This window comes from Podarcis pityusensis (genome assembly GCF_964106645.2).
Source record: "Podarcis pityusensis genome assembly, chromosome: 1".
Taxonomy (NCBI): domain Eukaryota; kingdom Metazoa; phylum Chordata; class Lepidosauria; order Squamata; family Lacertidae; genus Podarcis; species Podarcis pityusensis.
In genome coordinates this window covers 83,632,353-83,655,791 of record NC_138028.1, presented here as the reverse complement: position 1 = coordinate 83,655,791, position 23,439 = coordinate 83,632,353, and the positions used below count along the sequence as shown (strand labels likewise).

At 42.8% G+C, this 23,439-nt stretch overlaps 3 protein-coding genes across 3 annotated transcripts; all 3 read right to left on the bottom strand.

Annotated features, from left to right (window-relative positions):
- Positions 1-3,724: 3,724 nt before the first annotated feature.
- On the bottom strand, positions 3,725-4,687 carry LOC308471139 (olfactory receptor 5AP2-like; the record flags this gene model as incomplete). The annotated part of the gene is made up of 1 exon (XM_080995131.1): positions 3,725-4,687. One exon carries the CDS (start codon positions 4,685-4,687, stop codon positions 3,725-3,727), a length of 963 nt encoding a protein of 320 aa, XP_080851257.1.
- Positions 4,688-9,754: 5,067 nt separating this feature from the next.
- On the bottom strand, positions 9,755-10,702 carry LOC308471291 (olfactory receptor 5AR1-like; the record flags this gene model as incomplete). The annotated part of the gene is made up of 1 exon (XM_080995176.1): positions 9,755-10,702. The coding sequence occupies one exon, from the start codon at positions 10,700-10,702 to the stop codon at positions 9,755-9,757; it is 948 nt and encodes a 315-aa protein (XP_080851302.1).
- Positions 10,703-14,591: 3,889 nt separating this feature from the next.
- LOC308463593 (olfactory receptor 5AR1-like) lies at positions 14,592-15,542 on the bottom strand (the record flags this gene model as incomplete). The annotated part of the gene is made up of 1 exon (XM_080982130.1): positions 14,592-15,542. The coding sequence occupies one exon, from the start codon at positions 15,540-15,542 to the stop codon at positions 14,592-14,594; it is 951 nt and encodes a 316-aa protein (XP_080838256.1).
- Positions 15,543-23,439: the final 7,897 nt, after the last annotated feature.

Below are 23,439 nucleotides of genomic sequence, written 5' to 3'. Positions count from 1 at the left end.
ATTCAGCCAACTCCCAGGCCAAAATGGGATGATAGGGGGGATCTTTGCTTCAACGAAGTTGGGGTGAGAGTTAGACAGTCCTGGATCACCCCAGTTTGCCTTGGACTATGCACAGTGACCTGGGCTGTCAAGAGGCATTTGGCCAGGAAGGCCGATGCACCTTTGTAAGCCATTCCCAAGCAGGGAGAAGACCCCACCACCACCACTTGGCCTGATTGATGTGCTCCAAAGGAAGGCAGAGCAATACTTTTGGCACCAGCTTTGCTTCAGGAGTAACTGAAAGGAGGCATACAAGGTGCTTTCCAACCACCTTAGGGACTCCATTCCAGATTTGTGTAGGGTTTACTGTAGCCGGGAACTATTCCACAAGGCAGCAGAGGTTTAAGATCAGAGTTTTCCTTCCCCTAGATGGGCAATCTTCCCAGGTTGATGAGCCCCATATGCTTCTACACCATGTACAGAAACCGCCTTCTTGACTGTTGGACCCACTATTGGTCTTGTCCACTCAATCCACTGGAGCCTACAAGGCTTCACTCTTCACCTACAGGAGACAGGCTAGTCCCTAACACACTGAGGGTTCCCGGGGTGTGTTCAATGCTGTTGCATGCTGGCAGCTTCTGGAAGCTACAGGTGAGAGCCGAGCGCAGGGTGGGGACAAAGGTGGATAAACTACCCCAGAAGGAGCATGATGTGTCCACCACCAGAGGTACTACTCCTTCCCTAAGACCCCAATATCTGTCTTAATTTACGAGAATATGTGCCAGAGTTTCACAACAGCAATTGATTGCTTGTTAGACTAAAAGTGATTACAGTAATACATCAGGTTGAATGTGCTTCAGGTTGAGCGCTGTTGGGTTGCGCTCTGTGGCAACCCAGAAGTAATGGAGCGGGTTACTTCTGGGTTTTGCTGCTCACACATGCACAAACGCTCAAAATGACATCACACGCATGCGCAGAAGCGGCAAAACGCAACCTGTACACGCGCAGATGCGTCGTTGCATCTTATGTTCTGTTCAGGATGCGAATGGGGCTCTGGCACGGATCCCGTTCGCATCCCGAGGTACCACTGTACAGTAGAAATAGAACTGAGCCAATACCCAAGAATGACATTGATACTGTCCAGTAAAGTTTTTACTCCTACAGTGATTCACCTTTTGTTCACCTTTTGTTACATATGTTACAGTGGCTTTGTAAAGTAAAGGTAAAGGACCCCTGGACGGCTAAGTCCAGTCAAAGGCGACTATGGGGTTGCGGCGCTCATCTTGCTTTCAGACCGAGAGGCCGCCGTTTGTCTACAGACAGCTTTCCAGGTCATGTGGCCAGCATGATTAAACCGCTGCTAGGAAGTCGTTTACCTTCCCACTGCAGTGGTACCTATTTATCTACTTGCACTGGCGTGCTTTAAAACTGCTAAGTTGGCAGGAGCTGGGACAGAGCAACGGGAGCTCACTCTGTTGTGGGGATTCGAACCACCAACCTTCTGATCGACAAGTCCAAGAGGCTTTGTGATTTAGACCACAGCGCCACCCACGCCCCAGTGGCTTTGTAAGTCTATATCTCAAAGAGGGTAAGAAGATCCTGTTAGCTCAGTTTCCTCCATGCTGAAGTTCTGTTCAAAAGTATCCCTCACACATTGGGCTGGTGCATAAGAGAGTGGGCCTGCTTTGACAGGCCTTGCACCTGCCATGTGCCTACACTCTAACATTGGCCTGTACAGTGCAAACGTCTGCAAGGGGAGAACCTTTATATACGTATGATTCCATACAGTGGTATGTGTGAATGCTTTCTCCTGCAAATGCTCAGATGGGGAGGAGGTAGTTGGTTCATGCAATCTCCAGGTGGGCTAGTCAGCATGGCCCCACTCCTCACATGAGGGATATTTCTGAATTGGATTTGAGTTGCCAAATATTCGACTGTTGAGCATCATGGTTTTTTTTAATGGACATTTATTGCTCAGAAGGAGCTCTGAATCACCCTGAACAGGCTTACATTCACAATGGAAAACAACATCTTCTTTTCCTTCCTTTTCTCAGAGCTCCATCTTCCGTCTGATGTCTGCAACAGCAACCTAAATGGGCAGGATTCCCTGTGTGTTTTCATAATACATTATGTATTCCAGGCCTACCAGCAGAATGGTAAAATGGTATAGCATTGTACAAAATGATACTTTTTTCTGTGCAGTATGTATATTTGTCATATATCCAGTGTAAGGTATTTTATTGAATAAACCAGGTGTTTTATGCAAATGAATTACATTTCCCCCTCATGTCCCACATTCTCAAGACTAACTCACCAAAACCTCACAAGGCCCTACAGTGTGGAATACCATTTTACACCAGAAAACTTCCAGTGAGCATCCCTAACGTGGCATCACATGTGAATACAGTCTGTGTTGCATCTTTAATTCATCTTGCTCTGCTAAATTTATCTTTTTGTAAACCACTTTGAGGCTTTTTCTACAATCAAGCGGCATATAAATTTTATGAAGTAATTATAATTATAAAATGAATTCTGCTACTATTTAGTTTCCACTGAAGGTCATGTTAGATCTGGAAATCAATAATGTGGGGGGAAAATTAATACAATGGTGCTTTATCCAAAAATATTTTAATTATATTTCTAGAATTGAGAAAATAGATCATATTTATGAAACCTTTAAATAGTTTGTATCTCAATTTGATATTTCTTTGGGGATGACAAGACTTTTGCCGATATACTTCAGGGCTAATCAACGTGGTGCCCTCTAAATGTTGTTAGACTGCAGCTCCTATTATTCCTGATTATTGATCATGCTGGCTGTGGCAAATTGGAAATATTGTTCAACAACACCCAGAGGATACTACATTGGCTACTCCTGTACTAAATTATACAGCATATTTTAATTCAGCAAATGAATTAAATTCAGACAGAAGGGCTCCTTTCATTCATGTAGGGCTTTTGACTGGCTGAAGGATCAAAAGAAAGAGGTGCAGGGTTGGGGTTTTTTTTTTGGCCAATTACCCCCTCCCATTGAAGCCTCTCACACTGTTCTGGAAGGATCCAGAACCCTCCTGAGCAGGTTTCCAGGGGTGGAAGTGACTGCATGGGGGAAAATCACCTTCTCTGTTGCTGCTGATGGAACTTCACTCAGAGAAAGCTCCTGTTGAAAGAAAGGAAATTAGGATCCAAGCCTATGGATGGCATTCAATGCTAGCCCTACTCAGAGTAGCCCTGAGTTAATACACATTACTAACTTAGGTTCATAAATTTCAATGAGTCTACTCTGAGTAGAACTTAGTTGATTCTAGGTCTCCATAAATTATTTCTGCGCAATCTGGATACCTGGCTGAATTACAAATCATTAGGTTCCATTAAAATGAAGTTAGGGGTATAAGAAGCTGCCTTATACTGAATCAGATCATTGATCAATCTAGATCAATATTGTTTACATTGACTGGCAGGGACTCTCCTGGGTTTCAGACTGGGGTCTCTCCCAGCCTAGAGATGCTCGTGATTGAACCAGAGGACCTTTCTGCAGGCAATGCAAATGTTCTTCCACTGAGCTGCAGCTCTACCCCAAACAGTCTGTTCTTCCCAACATAATGAAAATATGAGCTAAACAGTACTGGGTAAAAATCAACTGATAACATTTACATTTAACAATACATTTATAAAATTGTGCTAAAGCCAGTCGACTACCAACATGCCCAAAGCACACATTGATAGTCTTCCAGTAGGCAACATGTTAAAACACAGCTTTCCTACGCACAGCTTTTCTCAGAGCATCCTTTACCTCCCTGTTCCTCAGGCTGTAGATCAGTGGGTTCAGCATGGGAATCACCACAGTGTAGAAGACAGAGACTATTTTGTCCTGGTCCATAGAGTGGCTGGAGCTGGGTCTCAAATACATGAACAGGATCGTTCCAAAGAATATGGTGACTGCCAGTAAGTGGGAAGCGCAGGTAGAGAAAGCTCTGCGCCTCCCTTCTGAGGAGCTGATCCGTAAGATGGCAGAGAGGATATAGATGTAGGAAATAAGAATTGTGATGAGGCAGCTTAATTCATTAAAACTGGCAAAGACAAAAATGATGATCAGGTTGATGTGTATGTCAGTGCAAGAGAGTGCAAGAAGAGGGGGCGTGTCACAGAAGAAGTGGTTGATGATGTTAGAATCACAGAAGTGCAGGTGGAACGTGAAATAAGTGTGAATTGCTGCATTTATAAATCCAGCTAGAAACGAGGCAATTACTAAGTAGCTGCAGACTTTCCATGACATAATCACCTTGTAGAGGAGTGGGTTGCAAATGGCATTGTACCTGTCATATGCCATTACTGCCAAAAGGAAACCTTCGATGCCGGCAAATGAGCCAAAGAAGTAGAACTGCGCTGCACATCCATGGAATGAAATGATGTTAGCATCAGCTACAAAGTTCACTAGCATCTTGGGAGTGATGACAGTGGAGTAACAGAAGTCAACAAAGGACAGGTAGCAAAGGAAAAAATACATGGGCGTGTGAAGCCGAGAGTCAATTCCTATTAAAACAATCATTCCTAGATTACCCACAATGCTGACAGCATAGATCCCTAGAAAGATCACAAAGAGGGGAATCTTCAGTTCTGGCTGATCTGTCAGTCCACGAAGGATGAACTCAGTCGTTGTGGTGTAATTCTCCATGACCATTTCCTCTCCATGTGTAATTTTTCTCATCCTAGAATATTCGGGGGAAATTGTGGACCTGAACTTGTTTATAAAAGTGAATACCAAACAGATTTTCAATTCCTCCATTTCTTTCCTTTCCAGTCATGATATCAAGTCTATAGAACAGGCCTGGGGAACACGTGATTCTCCAGTGTTCTTGGGACTCTCTGGCTACTTCCCAATAGGCTTCTACCAATGGAAACGGTGCCTGCTGCTCTTGAAAAGCTATCTGAAAACCAACAGAGCTCAACAAAGGTCTATGACCAGCACCTTACCTTTTCTTACTTGCCAATCCAAGGGATTAATCATGCAAAGCAGCCCAAAAGGCTTCTGGCTTTTTAGGTACAGTATGTCCATGATGTAAAAAACTCCCGCAGTTCCTGTGGTGATTCTCTTCTGATATGATCCTTCTTAATCTTTCAGTTTTAGATGGTTGGGACTAAAAATTAAAAGGAAACAAGAAGTCTAATTTCCAGTGGAGAAACAAGGATCACTTTGCTGCCCTGCTGTGTACTGTTGAAGGCGGTGGTGGGCTTGCAATGCCCTAAAGAGATTCTTCTTCTAGTTTTAGAGAAGCGATTGCGATGGTTTCCCTGATTGCTTCTCTGCCTGTCTGCTACCCTGGGAAGGCTTTTGTAAGGAGGAGAGAGGTGTGTTCAGTTCTATGAGAGACAGAGAAATACCCTTGGGCCAACTGAGAGGTGTAAGGGGGTATGCATAGGCATGTGTGTCTGTATGTGCATGGCTGGATCTAGACACATCAAAGAAGCAATTCAGTTAAACGCGTTGTAAACTCATACAGGGAAATCTGGTAGGGAAAGACGGGACTCCACAGCACCATCTGGAGTCACAGTGCTATATCACATATACAACGCATGTAAAACACTTTTTCTTTACCTATCTAGCTGAGCCGCATGTGTGAGCAACAGAAGGTGAGTCATGGATAGGCATTGTCAGCCTTGCTTGTGAGACATTGAATTCCCTCTCCATCCCTTCCTGCCATTTGTTTAGCCAAAGGTGGTTTGCTACTTTGTTCTCTCCCTGTCCTCCTTCAGTGAGATTCCCCTCCCACATTCAATCTTGTTAACAGCAATCAGAATGCAATGCATCTGCTACCCTGAGCCCAGTGCATGATCCTGTGAGCTTTGTTCCTCAGCTAGGTCTTTCGGTAGATCAGGTTCCTTCCTCAAGGCTTTTTTGCTGGCTGCAACATGATATGTATCAGGAAGTCACACACACATGGGCTAGGGAAGAAAAGCAAATTCTCTGCCTCTCCCATGGAAAATGCCTGTGTGTACTATCACTGCTCTCTCCTTTTACTGCAGTAGGTTCAGTTAGCAAGATCCAAATAACACAGCATGTTGTAATCCTCCTCTTCTTCTTTGCAGTTCTGACATCAAAGGTGCAAAGGAGAGAAGAGACTCCTCCCCACGCTCCAGCATGTGTCCAGTGAAAATAGGGATGTCCCATTCCATAATGATAATTTTACTATTTATATCCCACACATCTTACTGGGTTGCTCTAGCCTCTCTGGGCTTCTTCCAACATATATAAAAACATAATAAAACATTAAACATTTTTTTAAAAAACAACCCCTTCCCTATACAGTATTGCCTTCAGACAGCTCAGGGGTTGGATAACTCCATACCATCCAATATTTCTACAATGAAAATAGGGACATCCTAAGGAAAAGTGGGACACTGCAGGATCAAATCAGAAACTGGGACGACTTCTCTAATCCAGGACGTATTTGGAAAATAGGGACATTGGAGGGTCTGTCACTCTCCTTTGCACCTCTGAGAGCAGTGCAATGCTGTAGGGGTTTTGTAGAAGATAGTCCATTCCATTCCCAGGATCTCTCTTCCCTGCTCCACTCAGAGCACACAATGTTCTCTGGCCATGGACCACATGCTTCAGTGAGCTGTTTCTGGGTTTTCCCCAAGTCACCTAGGTTTTTAAATTTATTTGTATTTCTACAAACCTTGGGGTTGTTGCATTGGAACGGCAGTAAGTTTTCTTCAATGGGCTTTTGGCCATTTAAACAGGTGCTTGTCTGACAGCAAGACAGGAATTTGTCCCCTGGTTCGCCTCTTGGAGTTTATCCATATACACTTCCTCTTCTCCCACTGCATTTCCCCTGGGGAAAACCACTTTAGTGCTCAGCTGGAGGAAATGGCAATCAGGTTTTCTGCTGATTACTGTTTGTTCTGATTTAGAGCTAAATAGCAGGTTTTCCCTGGGAAAGGAGTGAGGCAAGGGGAAAATCACTTGGATCCATGCCTAGAAAGCATTGGTCAAATGGAAAACCACTCTGACATGTGCTTTCTAGTTATGGGACAAGCAGAAATGGTTAAAAAAACACACACACCCTAACAATCATTTGGCTATTTCCCAACAGGTTTCTATCCACTGAATCAGGGGGTGCTACTCAAGTAAAGCTCTCAGAAAAAATCAAGAGAGATCTACAAAGGTCTAGGATCAGCACCTTACCTCTTGTTATCTGCCAAGCCAAGGGGTTAATCATGCAAAGCAGCCTCACAGAAATCTGGCTTTTGCAGTTATGTGCATGATGTTAAAAAGAATAAATAAATCTGCAGGTCCTGCAGTGGTTCTCCTCTGATATGATCCATGTCCCTGGCTTAGTCTTTCAGTTTGAGATGGTTGAGGCTAAATGTAAAGAGGAAACAAGGGGAACTCTGACTTCCAATGGAGAAACAAGGATTTTATAGTTAGTTTTGGAAGTCCTTTGAGATGCCAAAACAATATACAAGCTCGGTGGACCTAATTAAAATCTGAGTTGTCAAATACTGAGAAAATTCAAAACAGTAAATAGAATACAGTTCGTAAATAGAGCATGACACTGAGAACCACCTTCTGTTCTCTATCCAAGGAGCTAAAGTTTGTTTTTTATCTAAAGCTTTTTAGATAGGTTTTTTTTTTTTTTACAGTTCTGTGTTCCACTTCAGCTTGTGATGTTTGTGCATGTGTGTATGTGTGAATCTTTGCAGTAGTACCCTACTTAGCTTTCGTTAACATTAGTGGTTAATTCATTAGTAGTTATTTATATTAATTATTTTGTCTTGTTTTCCCATCCAGTACCTACTGGTATCCAGCCGATTATCTGTTCGTTTCTCTGTCCTTTGCCAATTAATCATTCCCTTCCTTAAAGTCAGTAAATTGGTAAATAAATAAGTAAACATTGTTTGTTGCCCGTGTTTTATCTTAGTTGGCTAGTGCACCCTCCACCCTCCATTTTGGCCGCAGTCTTAGTTGTTTGTTTCTTGTGTTTGTTCCATGTAAGTATCGCAAGGCCTTAGATGTGACCTCGGAGACCCTGCGAGGTCTCAGAACCAATGTCCGAGGCCCTGCCAGCATCTGAACACGACCTCCGGTAGAAACTGGAAATCTCATCGGAGGTCTCATGAGGCCTCGGATGTAACCTCCGAGACCCCAAAAGGCCTCGGAAGCACTGCTGTGCCACCAACACAACATGAAGTCATGAAGTCGTGACATCATGATGTCACGTTACATCACAGGTGTCATTGGGCACTCATAACCTAGGGGCTCAGGTCAGCACTCCTGTGTGTAGCTATGGTGCACAGTCAAAGGGGGCAGAGGGAGGTGCTGGCAATAGCAGCACCACTGACCAGATTGGTATGCCTCCAGTCAAAGCTAACCCATCCTTCTCATTGTGGTGGTGGGAGCAAGCCACAGCCACAGCCACAGTTGGAATGGCCAATGACCAGTGGTAATGGGAGTTGTAGTCCAATAATATCTGGGCATTTTCCATCCCTGCTTTACATCAATTCCTCAAAAACAGTCCTCAAACTCAAAATTCTAAAAGAGCAATAAATGGAAAGATTTGCTATTCAAAAAAATAAATAAATCAGAATTGCGTTCTGAAATTCTGCCAGATGTTGAAGAATGATAGTGTTGTATAGACAGTAAAATGCATGCAATATATAGGATAGGGCTGTGCACAAATAGCCTCTCAAATTTCTCTGCCATATTTCCGGATAGACAAATTGGTGGGCTATTTTACTAAATTTCTGCAGGGACTGTCAGGGGCAGGGATCACAGTATCTCAGAAGTGGGGCTCAACTTTAGCAGTGGGAGCAGCACAGCTTCTTTTCTTTTTTTAATGAATTTAAAAATTGCTGCCACTGGAAATGGCAATAGCAATTGCAGCAGGCAGTGAGGCAGCACAGGCATGGTGGCACTGCTCACATGCCTTCCCAATGCCAAGTGTCACTGCCAGTTCCAGAGAGGGAGAGGGAGAAGATGACTCAGGCATGGGAAAGTCAGTGCTTTGATGCCTCAGCACAGAGACAATTCAATGCTTTTGCTACTGTGGCTGCATCACCCCTTCACCCTCAACAGCAGAAGCAATACTCCATTAATGCCCAGTATTTGGAAAGCAGTAATTGTGCTGGGGACAATTATGGGGACGCAGGTGGCGCTGTGGGTAAAACCTCAGCACCTAGGACTTGCCGATCGTATGGCCGGCGGTTCGAATCCCCGTGGCGGGGTGTGCTCCCGTCGTTCGGTCCCAGCGCCTGCCAACCTAGCAGTTCGCAAGCACCCCCGGGTGCAAGTAGATAAATAGGGACCGCTTACCAGCGGGAAGGTAAACGGCGTTCCATGTGCTGCGCTGGCTCGCCAGATGCAGCTTGTCACGCTGGCCACATGGCCCGGAAGTGTCTGGGGACAGCGCTGGCTCCCGGCCTATAGAGTGAGATGAGCGCACAACCCTAGAGTCTGTCAAGACTGGCCCGTACGGGCAGGGGTACCTTTACCTTTTTAATTGTGATGGCAGCCTGACCAACATCCTCACCAACACCGCAACACCTACCCACCCAGTTCCTCAAACCTACCTGGATTTGTCATTTATTTATTTATTTCACCAAGCTTTTATACCACTCAAAACAGAAAAAGAATATCAGAAATTGCCTTAGAAAAATCACATCTCAGAAATTTAGGCTCAGCTCCAGTATCACCCATAGATAGGTTGTGAGAGGGCAGACAATTGCGCAGGACTGAGCAAAATCATAATAATCCACACCACATGAAAGTTTGCTACTGTGGCCTCTGGTGAAAGATTTTATTACTCAGTCTTTTCTTCAGGGCTCTTTTCACCTCCTCGTTCCTCAGACTGTAGATCATGGGGTTCACCAAGGGGATCACAATGGTGTAGAAGACGGACACAATCTTGTCTTGCTCCACTGCCTCAATGCCTCCAGGCTGCACATACATGAAGGTCAAGGACCCGTAATACAGTACAACGGCAGTCAGGTGTGAGGCACAGGTTGAGAAGGTCTTCTGTCTGCCTGTGGATGACCGCATCCTCAAAATGGTGGAAATGATGTAACCATAGGAGATAAGAACAATAATTGCATTCCCTACCACAACAAAAGTGGAAAGGACGAAGAGTACAACCTTGGAAACATAGTTGTCTGAGCAGGAAAGCCGCAACAAAGGAGGGATGTCACAGTAGAAGGAACTGATTTCATTGGGACCACAGAAGGAGAGCCTAAAGACACCACTTGTGTGGACAATGGCAATAAAAAGTCCCACCAGGTAGCTCCCAGCCACAAGCTGAAGACACACATTTCTGGCCATGGCAATAGGATAAACCAGTGGTTTGCAGATGGCAACAAAACGGTCATAAGCCATAGCGGCCAGAAGGTAGCACTCTGTTGTAGCATAGAGGGTGAAGAACCACATCTGGGTCGCACATGCATTGTATGAAATCACCTTCCTATTTGTAAGGAGGTCCCACAACAGCCTGGGAATGATAGTGGAGGAGTAGCAAATGTCAATGAAGGACAGGTTGCTGAGGAAAAAGTACATTGGAGATTGCAAAACGGGATCTGTCTGGATTAACACAATCATACCCAGATTTCCCATCACTGTTAGGAGGTAGATTAGTAGAAAGGGCAAAAACAAGGGTATCTCCACTTCAGAACGATCTGTGAATCCTGAGAGAATGAACTCAGACACCTGGGTCCTGTTCCCCTCTTGCATTTCTCCAATATGATTAACTTTCAGTCAGGAATGACAGCTAAAATTAGGATAGATAAGGGGAAGGATTGGAAAGCAAAGTGAAAAGCTGAGGTAATACAAGGGGGTGCATTGCAAACCATCTTTTAAAATTGTGATTTCCATTATTGGAAATATACATTTCAAAAACATTTGTTCCTGTTACATAATGACCAAAGTGCTGGAGAAGCAGTTGAGATGGTTGCCCTAATTTTTTCTCCAACTGTCTGCAAGCCTGGCTAGGCTTTTATAAGGGAGGGAGAGAGTCATGTGTGTGTTCTGTGAGCGACAGAGAAATGGAGAGAGGTAGGGTGGTGTGTGTGTATGTGCATGTACATGATTGCGGCTCCAACAAAGCATGGCGCAAAGGAGAAGGGAGGAGGACCACAAAGGGCTTTGTTCTCCTGCTGCTCTCCTTCCCACCTCTGAAAGCAGTGCAGCCCTGTAGGCACCTGTTGAGCAAGTGGGAAGTTAAGATGGGTTAGAGTAGACAGGGTTAGCCAGTGAAGAGAGCAAGTTCACAGCCCAGAGTATTTTATCAATGTACGCCCCACTTTCAGCCATAGCTCTCTTAATGGATGACTATGTCCCTTTGAAACTGTATGGAGCAGGATACTCCATTCCATTCCCACTGTCTCTTTCCCACTCTTCCCTGAATAAACAGTGTTCTCTGGCCACTGATCATGCTCAGTCTTCATTGGTCTGTTTTTGTATTTTCCCCCAAGTTAACCAGGTTTGCTTGTTTTTTGCTATGTTTACAAATCTTTCGGTTCCCCCAAAGTCTGCTGACCCCTCTCTCATGGCTGGTGTTACAGTTTTGGCTCCATAAGGATTGACACTTGAAGAATGAGTTCTGGGCTGGTATAGATTGGGGTGGGAAATGGAGGGAAAGTGTCCCCAAAAGATGAATGTCACCGACCAATTTCATATGTAATATCTGGTCCATTCACTAAATAGTTTACCTAGTTTGATAGCCTGTTTTGTTATTTGAGCAAGAAGACAAAAGAGCACTCTTTACACTCAGCAAATTTCTGCAGCGGGTACAAGGACACACAAACTGCATTGAAATTGCAATAAGTCTCTTTCAATAGATATCTGGCCAAATTAAACAGGTGCTTGTCTGATGGTAAGATATGAATTTGTCTCTTGGTGCCCCTCTTGGTGTGCTTAAAACAAAAGCCTTAACTCAATCCTTTGGCTAGTTCCCAATGGAATCAGGGGCTGCTACTAATTTATAGCTCTCAGAAAACCAAGAGTGCTCTACAAAGGTCTATGATTAGCACCTTACCTTGTGGCTTTAGCAGTGACGTGCATGAAATAAAAAAGTTTTGTAGATCATTCAGTGATTCTCCTCTGATATGGTCCATGTTTCTGGTTTAATCTTTCAGTTTTAGCAGGTCAAGGCTTAATATTAAAAGGAGTCAAGGGGAAGTGTGACTTCCAATGGAGAAACAAGGATTTTATAGTTGGTTTTGGAAGTCCTTTTGGATATCATAACAATAGAAATGCTCTGTGGACCTAATTAAAATATCTTGTTGCCACATCTTGAGAAAAGTCAAATTAGACACTGAGAACAACCCTCTATCACCATCCAAGTTTATTTATTTAGATCTTTTTAACCCCATTCTTCAACTGACAAAAGTCTCTGTGAGCAGCTTACAAATATCAGTGGTAAGACAGTCTTTAACCCCAGGCTTGCAGACTAAAGCAACAGCAAAAAAGGAAAAGGGGGTGTAAGGCAAACCCTTGGAAAGGTAGTATTGGAAGGCTGTCTGCAAGTCTTTGACTTCACCAGCCTCACCTACCTCTTCAGTGAAATGGATGTTAGCATCTAGAAAAAGAAAACATTAAATATGGATAAATCCACATACGTATATAGGAACAGTAGTATTCCCCCATTTTTTTCAAGCTACACCCGCTCATGGCAGTTATTTTGTGTCAAGAACCATCCCTACCACCAGGAGCCCACCTCACTCACTCACTTACTCAAAATCCCAAATTTACCATTGGGCTCAGTCTGGCATAAAAGGTTGGTCAGCACTAATTTAAAGAATTGGGAGTTGCAAGGGCTGGGGGAGTGGAGTGGTGCCAAGATGCAAAGGAGAAGAGCAGGGAGGATCACAAACAGTGTATTCCAGCCACTGACCATGTTCTTCATTGGTCTGTTTTTGTGTCTTCCCCAAGCCACCCAGGTTTGTTGTCTTTTGGATACTTCTACAATCCTTTGGGTTTTCCCACCCAAAGCCTGCTGATACATCTTTGCAACATAAGGATTGACAGTTGACAAATGGGTTCTCTGCTGGTATATATTGGTATATATTGGACTGGAGAATGGAGTTAATGGATTCCAAAACAATGACTACCAGAAACCAATGTCCTAAATAAAGTTTGATTCCTTTGCCAAGTATATTGCCTATGTTTTGACATTCCAACTAGAAAACAAAAGAGAACTCTTTACAATCAATCAATTTCCTGAATGGGTACAAGAACACATTGAAACTGTAGTAAATTTCCTTCAGTAGGCTTTTGGCCAATTAAACAGGTGTTTTATCTGAGGGCAAGACAAGAATTTTTCCTGGGGTCTTTGTGTTTTTAAATACCCTAACTAACTTAATCATTTGGCTATTTCCCAGCAGGTTTCTACCAATGGAAACAAGGGCTGCTACTTCTTTAAATCTTTCAGAAAACCAATAGAGCTCTAGAAAGGTCTATGACCAGAACCTTACCATTTGTTCTTTGACAAGTCAAGGGATTAATCATGCAGACCACACACTGAATTAGATGTTACAACAAAAACCAAACTGATACAGAACTGGTACAAAACAAATGTTAGGAATACCAAATACAGTGGTACTTAATTCATTCCTGAGATCCGTACTTAACCTGAAACTGTTCTTAACCTGAAGCACCACTTTAGCTAATGGGGCCTCCTGCTGCCGTCACACCGCCAGAGCACGATTTCTGTTCTCATCCTGAAGCAAAGTTCTTAACCTGAAGCACTACTCCTGGGTTAGCAGAGTCTGTAACCTGAAGCGTATGTAACCTGAAGCGTATGTAACCAGAGGTACCACTGTAGAGTCATATTTCATTGAGACTTGCCACCCCCATGATTGGCATATTATATACGGTAAGTAACAAATGGCCACAAAATGGAAGCAAGATCCATAGGTTTACCTAGATCTGGATATACCCTTAATGTATAAGTCAATTTCTCAAAAATGGGAACAAGCATTATTTTATAGAACCAAATATTTAAAGAAAAACATGAGGACACCTTCCAGCCCTGTGATATTGTCAAATGAGCAGCTCCTATTAGGGAAAAAAATGTAAGTGGCTTGTTTATTTATTTATTATTTATTTATTGAATATATATACCACCCTATACCCAGGGGTCTTAGGGCAGTTCACAGAATTACATATTAAGTCTGTATTAAACAAATAAAAAATGGATAAAAGTCATAGTTATGGGTTTAAAGGCAACAGTTCACCTATTATTTCAGAAATTTCTTTCATTAACTCTTCTCAAAATTCGTATACATGTTTGCAAGACCACTGCATGTGCTCTTTCAATACATACCTTCAAACACATAGGGGACCCAAATTTAGATATATGTGCAAGATGGGCTGGGGTCAAGACCCATCAATGGGCTACTTTTAAGGAGTTTTCTCATGTATTTCTGGAGACAAATCAAAAAGGAGTAGGAAGCATGTCGCAGCAGAGCTGGGAATGTACCTAGCCTGAAATGGGGAAACAGTGATATTTTCTCTCTCTCCAGAAAAACGACTTCTGATATATTTTGGCTCAAATCCAATATTGTGTGAGACAAAGGTTCAAGATAGGACAACATTTTAACAACAAGAACCACATGAATATTCACTGCTTTTGCTGTGGGAGTAAGATATTATTGCTTAGTCTTTTCTTCAGGGCTCTTTTCACCTCCTCATTCCTCAGACTGTAGATCATGGGGTTCACCAAGGGGATCACAATGGTGTAGAAGACAGACACAATCTTGTCTTGCTCCACTGCCTCAATGCCTCCAGGCTGCACATACATGAAGGTCAAGGACCCGTAATACAGTACAACGGCAGTCAGGTGTGAGGCACAGGTTGAGAAGGTCTTCTGTCTGCCTGTGGATGACCGCATCCTCAAGATGGCAGAGATGACATAAGCATAGGACACAAGAACAATAATTGCATTCCCTACCACAACAAAAGTGGAAAGGACGAAGAGTACAACCTTGGAAACATAGTTGTCTGAGCAGGAGAGTCGCAACAAAGGAGGGATGTCACAATAGAAGGAGCTAATTACATTGGGACCACAGAAAGACAAACTAAAGGTCCCACAGGTGTGAACAATAGCATTCACAAGCCCCACCAAGTAGCACCCAGCCACAAGCTGAAGACAGATGTTTCTGGCCATGGCAATAGGATAAACCAGTGGTTTGCAGATGGCAACAAAACGGTCATAAGCCATAGCAGCCAGAACGTAGCACTCTGTTGTAGCATAGAGGGTGAAGCACCACATCTGGGTTGCACATTCATTGTATGAAATCACCTTCCTCTCTGTAAGGAGATCATACAGCAGCCTGGGAATTATGATGGAGGAGTAGCAAATGTCAATGAAGGACAGGTTGCTGAGGAAAAAATACATTGGAGACTGCAAAAGGGGGTCTGTCTGGATCAACACAATCATACCCAGATTTCCCATCACTGTCAGTAGGTAAATTAATAGGAAGAGCAAAAACAAGGGTATCTCCACTTCAGAACGATCTGTGAATCCTGAGAGAATGAACTCAGACACCTGGGTCCTGTTCCCCTCTTCCATTCTTCCAGTATGGTTAACCATCAATCAGTAATGAGGGCTAAAATTAGGATAGATAAGAGAAAACATTGAAAATCATAGTGAAAACCTGAGATAATATAAGAGTGTGCATTGGAAACATTTTATTTTTTTTAAAAAAAAGAATGTGATTTTCATTTATATAATTTGGAAAAATATTTTTCATGTTGCACTATGAACCAAACTCCACTTACATTAGGCAAATGCATGGCCACTCCAGAGTTAATTTTATATTTGTGTACATTCATCAAAATAAAAAAGACAGGAGGGGCTTTAATGAGTGTGTGCCATCATTTCAGATTTTCTTTACCACTCTCAACTCTTCAGGGACCAACTGGTCATGCCTTCCTTTCATCACACAGCCCCCACTGGAGGATTTGTACTGCCTCATCACAAGCCTGGGTTTGCATGAAATTATCATGGTGTATGGGAGCAAAAGAGAATGGAGGTTGCACACCAGCCATGGCCATGACCTGGGAATGAGAAGGCAAAGGCACTGAGAAGGGTAAGGTGGTGGTTTTAAAGAAAGGCAGACATTTGAGTAAAGCATGGATAGAGGAAACAGAGAATGAAGAGGTGGATTTAAACAATTGTTGCTGTTGTCGTTTAGTCGTTTAGTCGTGTCCAACTCTTCGTGACCCCATGGACCAGAGCATGCCAGGCACTCCTGTCTTCCACTGCCTCCCGCAGTTTGGTCAAACTCATGCTGGTAGCTTTGAGAACACTATCCAACCATCTCGTCCTCTGTCGTCCCCTTCTCCTTGTGCCCTCCGTCTTTCCCAACATCAGGGGCTTTTCCATGAGGTGTCTTCTCTTCTCATGAAGTGGGCAAAGTATTGGAGTCTCAGCTTCACGATCTGTCCTTCCAGTGAGCACTCAGGGCTGATTTCCTTAAGAATGGAGAGGTTTGATCTTCTTGCAGTCCATGGGACTCTCAAGAGTCTCATCCAGCACCATAATTCAAAAGCATCAATTCTCCAGTAATCATACTGGAAGAATTTAAACAAAAGCAGAGGTTTAAGTAAAGTACCTTCTTACAATGGAATATATGAGGGCTCCATACCCTTTATATCTCACACATGAGATATGTGTGAGATAATGAAATAAAAAATAGTGACTATTTTAAACAATGACAGAACTTTGAGTGAAGCAGGGGTGGAGAAACACTGAGAGGAAAATTGTGGTTTTAAACAAGAACAGATGTTTGAGTAAAGCGGGAATGGAAAGACATAGAGGGAATTGCCCATTTTAAAACAACAACTGGGGTTTAAGTAAAGCAGAGATTGAATGATACAGAGGAAAGTTGTGGTTTTAAATGACAGCAGAGGTTTGGGGAAAGCCAAGATGGAAAAATGCCAAATTTAAAACAACAGAGGCTTGAATAAAGCAGGCATGTAGAAAAATTGAGAGAGGGAAAGGAGCGATCTTGAACAATGACAGAGGTCTGAGTAGAGTAAGCAGGGGTAGGTGACACTGAGGGTGGGGAAAAGCAGTTTTAAGCCAAAATTAAAGCAGTTTACTCCATTCAGTGTGCCCCCCCCTGCTAAATTCAGAAATCACAGTTTAGTAAGCCCTGCATCCTCAACTAGATACTCATTGGTTTCCAGCTACTCAAACTAACTGAAAACAAAAGATTCAAAGTTTATTAAAATGGATATTTACCTAATTTTTTAAAAAACACATTTCAGTAATGGCAACTACTATTCTTGCAGAAGAAAGATTATTCCTTCCCCATAAAAACTCAGCATGTATATTATAGGATCTGATTGCATCACCTCAGCCTTACCTGTAGTCAAACAGAATTTTCTTCATATTGTGCACTGATTCTAGAGGCTATGAGTGTACATGTGTTTTAAAGAACTGATTCTAGAGGTGATGAGAGTATATGTGCTTATTGAACAACAGAAAGCCTTGGGGGCAACTTCCCATGACACTCATCCTAGAGAGACCACGCAGTAATAATCACCATCTTGTTAGTCTCATCAGGTAATTGTAATGTGTGACACAATGCTGATTCCTTCCTTGCTCTGAAGCAGGGATGGGGTCCTGAGGCCCTTCAGATGTCGCTAGACTCTCAATCTTCTCCAGCAATCATGGCCAATAGTCAGGGATGATGGGAGTGCATTCCAGTAATATCTTTGTGGCCCCCTTCAGAGATTACAGACTGACTTTGCAGATATGCCTCCATGCCAGGGCTATCAGCATCTTTTGAGTAAAGCATGGATAGAGGAAACTGAGAAGGAAGTGGTGGATTTAATGATTTGTACTTTTTTGAAATGATTTGTACTTTTTGGAAATGGGTCAAGGCTTTCCTGACCAGAAAGGCAGGTGCTGCTTCAGTAGTCAAAGCTCTACTGAAGGATATCATCCCCCAGTTTGGAGGTCCTCAAATAACAGAGCCAGATTTGGGATCCCACTTCAATAATCAAGCTGTTTAAACAGTGCTTACATCCTTGGGAATAACCCAGCAACTGCATCCACTGCATTGCCCACAGTTATCAGGGCTTGTTGAGAAAACTACTGGGAAAATTAAGGTGGGATTGGGAAAACTTGGTGAAGAAACATAGCTTAGAATCACCTCAATGGTAGGTACAAGCCTGAGCCCCGATGAAGTCCTCTTTGGAAGATTATTTCAGTTAACTGGGCCATTATGCATTCTATATGCTTCACTAATGGGAGGAGATTAAAAATTGGCTGAACATGTTGAAGAACTCCAGAATGCATTGACTCTCACTCTTGCGCTCTTTAGGAATACTCAGTCCTGGCCTCTGGATGTGGCCCTGTATGATCTGCAACCTTGTGACTGGGTCCTCGTAGAGAAGGTAATAAGAAAGAAAGAGCCACAGTGGGATAGCCCTCATCAGGAACTTCTGGCCATTCATCCCTCTGTAAAATGGGAAGGAAACAACACCTGGATTTGCTGCACGCAAGTTAAAATGAGTTCCTGGCCTGTTGCAGTTTTTACCCTGGAGGTTAGGGGAACACCGGGTGCCTCGGGGGAGCACAGCTGAGGGACTGACCTGGAAAAGGTCACTCCAGAACCAGACCATAGAATTACAAGAACGAGAAGCACAAATGGAGTTGGAGGAATCACAGATATTCCCCTTGAGGCTATGCAGATGACCAGACTGAAGCATTTCTCCAGAAAGACCGGTAAACTGAAACGAACTGTTTCCCTTTTGGAAGGCCAACTATTGATAGAGAAAATACTAAGATAGAAGATTTTTCAAACTTTCCATCTGAATGGTCTGGACCTGAACGTCACCAGGGAGTTTCTCGCCCTTGGTGGAATCATAGTCTTTGGTGGGTGGTTGCATTATTATTTGTGGTACTTACTCCTTTGTTTTTCATATTTCTTTTTGGTTGGACTTAACATGTACTATAAATTTGTTGTTGCTTTTAAGTCTTAGTTGTTGTTTTTTAAATCTTATACCTATGAACTGCCTTGAGATCTACAGATGAAGGGTGGTATACAAATTTAATAAATGAAATTTATTGCAATGTTTAATTCTTTGTCAGAAAACTATATCTCAACAAAATGAAAGGTGGGGTTTATTGCAAATACAGAGTATTGCAATGCAGCCTTTCTTCTGTACAGAGGATGATGGGAAGGACATCAACTAATTTAAAGAAAATTTGGATGAAACCACTACAGTGGTACCTCGGGTTAAGAACTTAATTCGTTCAAGAGGTCCGTTCTTAACCTGAAACTGCTCTTAACCTGAAGCACCACTTTAGCTAATGGGGCCTCCTGCTGCCACTGCGCCGCCACTGCATGATTTCTGTTCTCATCCTGAAGCAAAGATCTTAACCCGAGGTACTGTTTCTGGGTTAGCGGAGTCTGTAACCTGAAGCATCTGTAACCTGAAACATCTGTAACATTCTGTATGTGGCAAGGGTTGGAAGGATTTAGACCTGTTCCCCGGTATGATTTGTCACCAAGCATTGGGGTGATAGTATATTTCTGTTTTGCTTGGAGTCAGCAAATGCAACCGGCCCTATAGTTGGCATGTTATTGGCATGTTATTGCAGGCTGCCTGTGAAAATGTGTTAAAATGGTGGGAATGGATGGTGGGAAATAAATGAATCAAACCCTCTAGGAAGTTGCAAGGAACAGGAAACAATTCCAAAGGGCCATGCAACTACAATAATAGCAGAGGACCAGAATGGATACTGTATGGTTTCCCAGAATCCAATTTGACTATTTGATTAAGCCCTGAGAAAGGTTGGGTATTTAAAGATAAAATAAGTGCAAACTTCTCAATTGCTCAGTCCTTTTCTTTATATTTTTTGCAAGAGGCAATGTGTTGTGCTATGGATAACTCAGGTTTTAATAGTTTAGGCTGGGAGCAAAATTGTAACTGGTATAGGAATACAGTGGTACCTCAGGTTAAGAATTTAATTTGTTCTGGAGGTCTGTTCTTACCCTGAAACTGTTCTTAACCTGAGGTACCACTTTAGCTAATGGGGCCTCCGGCTGCCGTGTCACCGGAGCACAAGTTCTGTTCTCATCCTGAAGCAAAGTTCTTAACCCGAGGTACTACTTCAGGGTTAGCGGAGTCTGTAACCTGAAGCATCTGTAACCCAAAGTACCACTGTAGTAAGTATAGGGGAAATTCACACGGCTTACCCCTCCACATGAATATTTGTTCTCTATATTTTATTTGTGGACAAATAACATATAGAAGGTTATTTATGGGATGGAGGAGAAGGGTGCACAAGGCACTCATTCTAAGGGATCCATGACATCACTGAAAAAGAGAGGTACCATTGCTTTCAAAACAGTGCTGGTTGACGGGTTTCCCCTAGCAGCAGGTTGAGTGTGGCTAGTCCAATTTTAGTATATGTGCTGCCGAAGCGAGCACGAGTGTGGCTAGTCCAAAGGCAGGTAAAGGATTGAGCAATAGGGGAGGAGAAGACAAAGAAAGGACATGATAACCACAAAACCAGTGAAGTTGAGAATCAGTCAAGTCTCATTCTAAAGCATTTTCTAGGGGATCTCATAACCTTGGTTGGCTTCAGGAATTTCATGAAAGAATAATGTATTAATTCATACAGGAAGACTCATCTTTCTATATTGTTCGACTTCCATTTTGTTGCTTTTACACTTGCCAAATTTTATAAATTAAGAAAAACCATTGCAGGGAGAGCAAAGAACTTCCTTATACATTATTTTCTGGAAGCAACAAACAACCAACTAGTGTGAACCATGGAAAGCAGTAATGATGACGGTTGTGTAAAGGACTGCAGGCCTTCCTGGGCCATCTGCCAGGCTGCCTGTTCACTCATCTCACCCACCTACTCACTCAGCTAAGCCGTCTGCTCGTTCAGACCCCAGGCTTCCCTCTGTTGTGCAATCATGGAAGCAAACAGGCGGGTGGCAGCATCACAGGGAACAGGTCAAAGCCCACCTGGACTGCCTGCCCACCAGTGTGTTTGCTCATTCTGCTGGCCTGCTCATTCACATAGTCATCCTATTGGTTTTGCTCGTTCCATCCACTGTTGTCATGCTGCAGTTCACATGGTCACCTATTGGCGGCCACACAAACTGCAGCATGATGACTTTTTCCCTTCTAAAAATATTTAAATATAAACACAGTTATGGCCTATCGCTTCTAATTATTGGCAGCCACTTTATCAATAACCCAACCAGGTGTTCGTATTCCCATGTTGCCTCTGGATGGCAGATAGGCTCTCCTACAATTATTAACTTTTCACTCTCCCAGTAGTGTTACATCAGTGTTTCTCAAACTCGGGTCTCCAGCTAGCAGGACAAGTGGTCAGGGATGATGGGAGTTGTAGTCCAAAAACAGCTGGAGACCCAAGTCTGGGAAACACTGTGTTACATTCTCTTTGCCACACTAATGAACAGAAACAACAACTATAAACCACTGGTGTTATGCCACTTTGATGTACAGTTTCCATACAGATTTAGGAGATGTGTGTGATGTCAGAGTACAGGCAATGGCATGTAGACAGAACATGATGTATTGACAATATTCAGGATACAGAGGTTGACAAATATAGTAAATTGATCAGCTACAGCTCTGGCCTTGGTTCACTTGTAGGATTAAATGATCCTCATTTACTTAACAATCTTGATTCTAATTAGTAACTTCTTCAATAACTTGTGGCTTGCCCTGTGAGTCTTTATTAAAACAAACATTTCCTGGATTCTGCACCCCAGAGAAGACAAGCAAATGAATAAATAATTGTGTACAAAGGACATTATTAGGAGGATATTAGTGTTGGCATTCTTTGCTGATAAAGTCCTATTATTTTTAATTGCAACATACAGAACTCTGTAGCACAGTCTATAATTATTCCCTATGGGCTTTGTTTGTTCCATAACAAAATAACCCTTAGAGTATTTGTCACACAATGGAATGATATGATGCAAAATACATCTTAAAAGTGTACATGTGGAGTTTGGATGAGTATTGAAAATGCATTGAAAATCAACTGGAATCAGTATTTATGAAAGGCAGTATATAAAGGCCTCAAATAATAAATATATTAATAAGTAGTTAATGGTATGGACCATAACAAGGGAAAAGTTGTTGCTCAGATAATTTCCTAGCATATTTTGATGAAATAAAAACCCATCTAAATGATACATATTTTTTACCTGAAGGGAAAATTTTCCCCATGATTCTCAACTTTCAACTTTGTACATTAATTGAAGGTTAGGTATTCTCACCTCCATGGCATTAAAATAATTTCACAGACCTCTGTTTTTAATGCAGATTTTGTTTCAAGTCTTTATCATGCTTATTTTTGAAGATATTCACTTCAGAATTGGTGAGGGAACATGTTAGTGACTTTTTCTGAAGTAGAGTTACTATCTTGAAATCAGACCATGTGATCTGACCATATGGCCAGCATGACTAAGCCGCTTCTGGCGAACGAGAGCAGCACACGGAAACGCCGTTTACCTTACCGCTGGATCAGTACCTATTTCTCTACTTGCACTTTGACATGCTTTCGAACTGCTAGGTTGGCAGGAGCAGGGACTGAGCAACGGGAGCTCACCCCGTCGTGGGGATTCGAACCGCCGACCTTTTGATCGGCAAGTCCTAGGCTCTGTGGTTTAACCCACAGTGCCACCCGCGTTCACTTTGTAGTTGTCTCTTAATTAATGTGGCCTTGTAATGGGTCAGTGAAGTGCACTTACTGTTCCTCTTTCTTACCTGAATCACACAGGCAAAAAACATCCAAGGGTGGGAATGGCAGCCTTCTACTGCCAAGGGTTGCATTCCTTTGGTGGAAATTTGTTGGCATGGAGGGCACATGCCCAGGGTGGACAGAGGCAGCGCAAATGATAGGCAAAGTTTTCTGAATGAACTAATTGAACATAAAGAGTGCCCCACTCCAGTTTTCAACATGGCTGCCTCAGGTATGGAGCTGACAGGCTGTCTGTGTAAGATGGCTGCCTAATTCCTCTTAGCTTGCCCTACCCACCTCACCTTCGCAGTTCCCCTCTTTCAGCCAGCACTAGCAGACGGAGGGGGAGAAACTTGTTGCTTTGGGGATGCTCTGACTAGGAGTACCCATTGCTCTGTTAATCTTCATCTAACCCAGTGAGTTTTTATAATTTTTACTGCATTCATTCTCTGTGCCATTGTAATTATTTGAAAGAGTAACTTTTACCCCTAGAGAAGACACAAGTTTTAATAGATTGTGTTCCTTTCTAAGCATACATCAGTTGAGAAGTATTTTGTCAGTTTTATAGAGAAGGCTAAAGAAGCAGTATCTGGTAATGCAGACTAATTCTCCATTTTTCTGAAGCAGGTTACAACATTACTATTTTCTGGAACTGGCAGTACAGGCTTTGCCTTTCCTCACTTCTCCTCTTCATCTCCTGTTCTGAAATTGTCTGGTG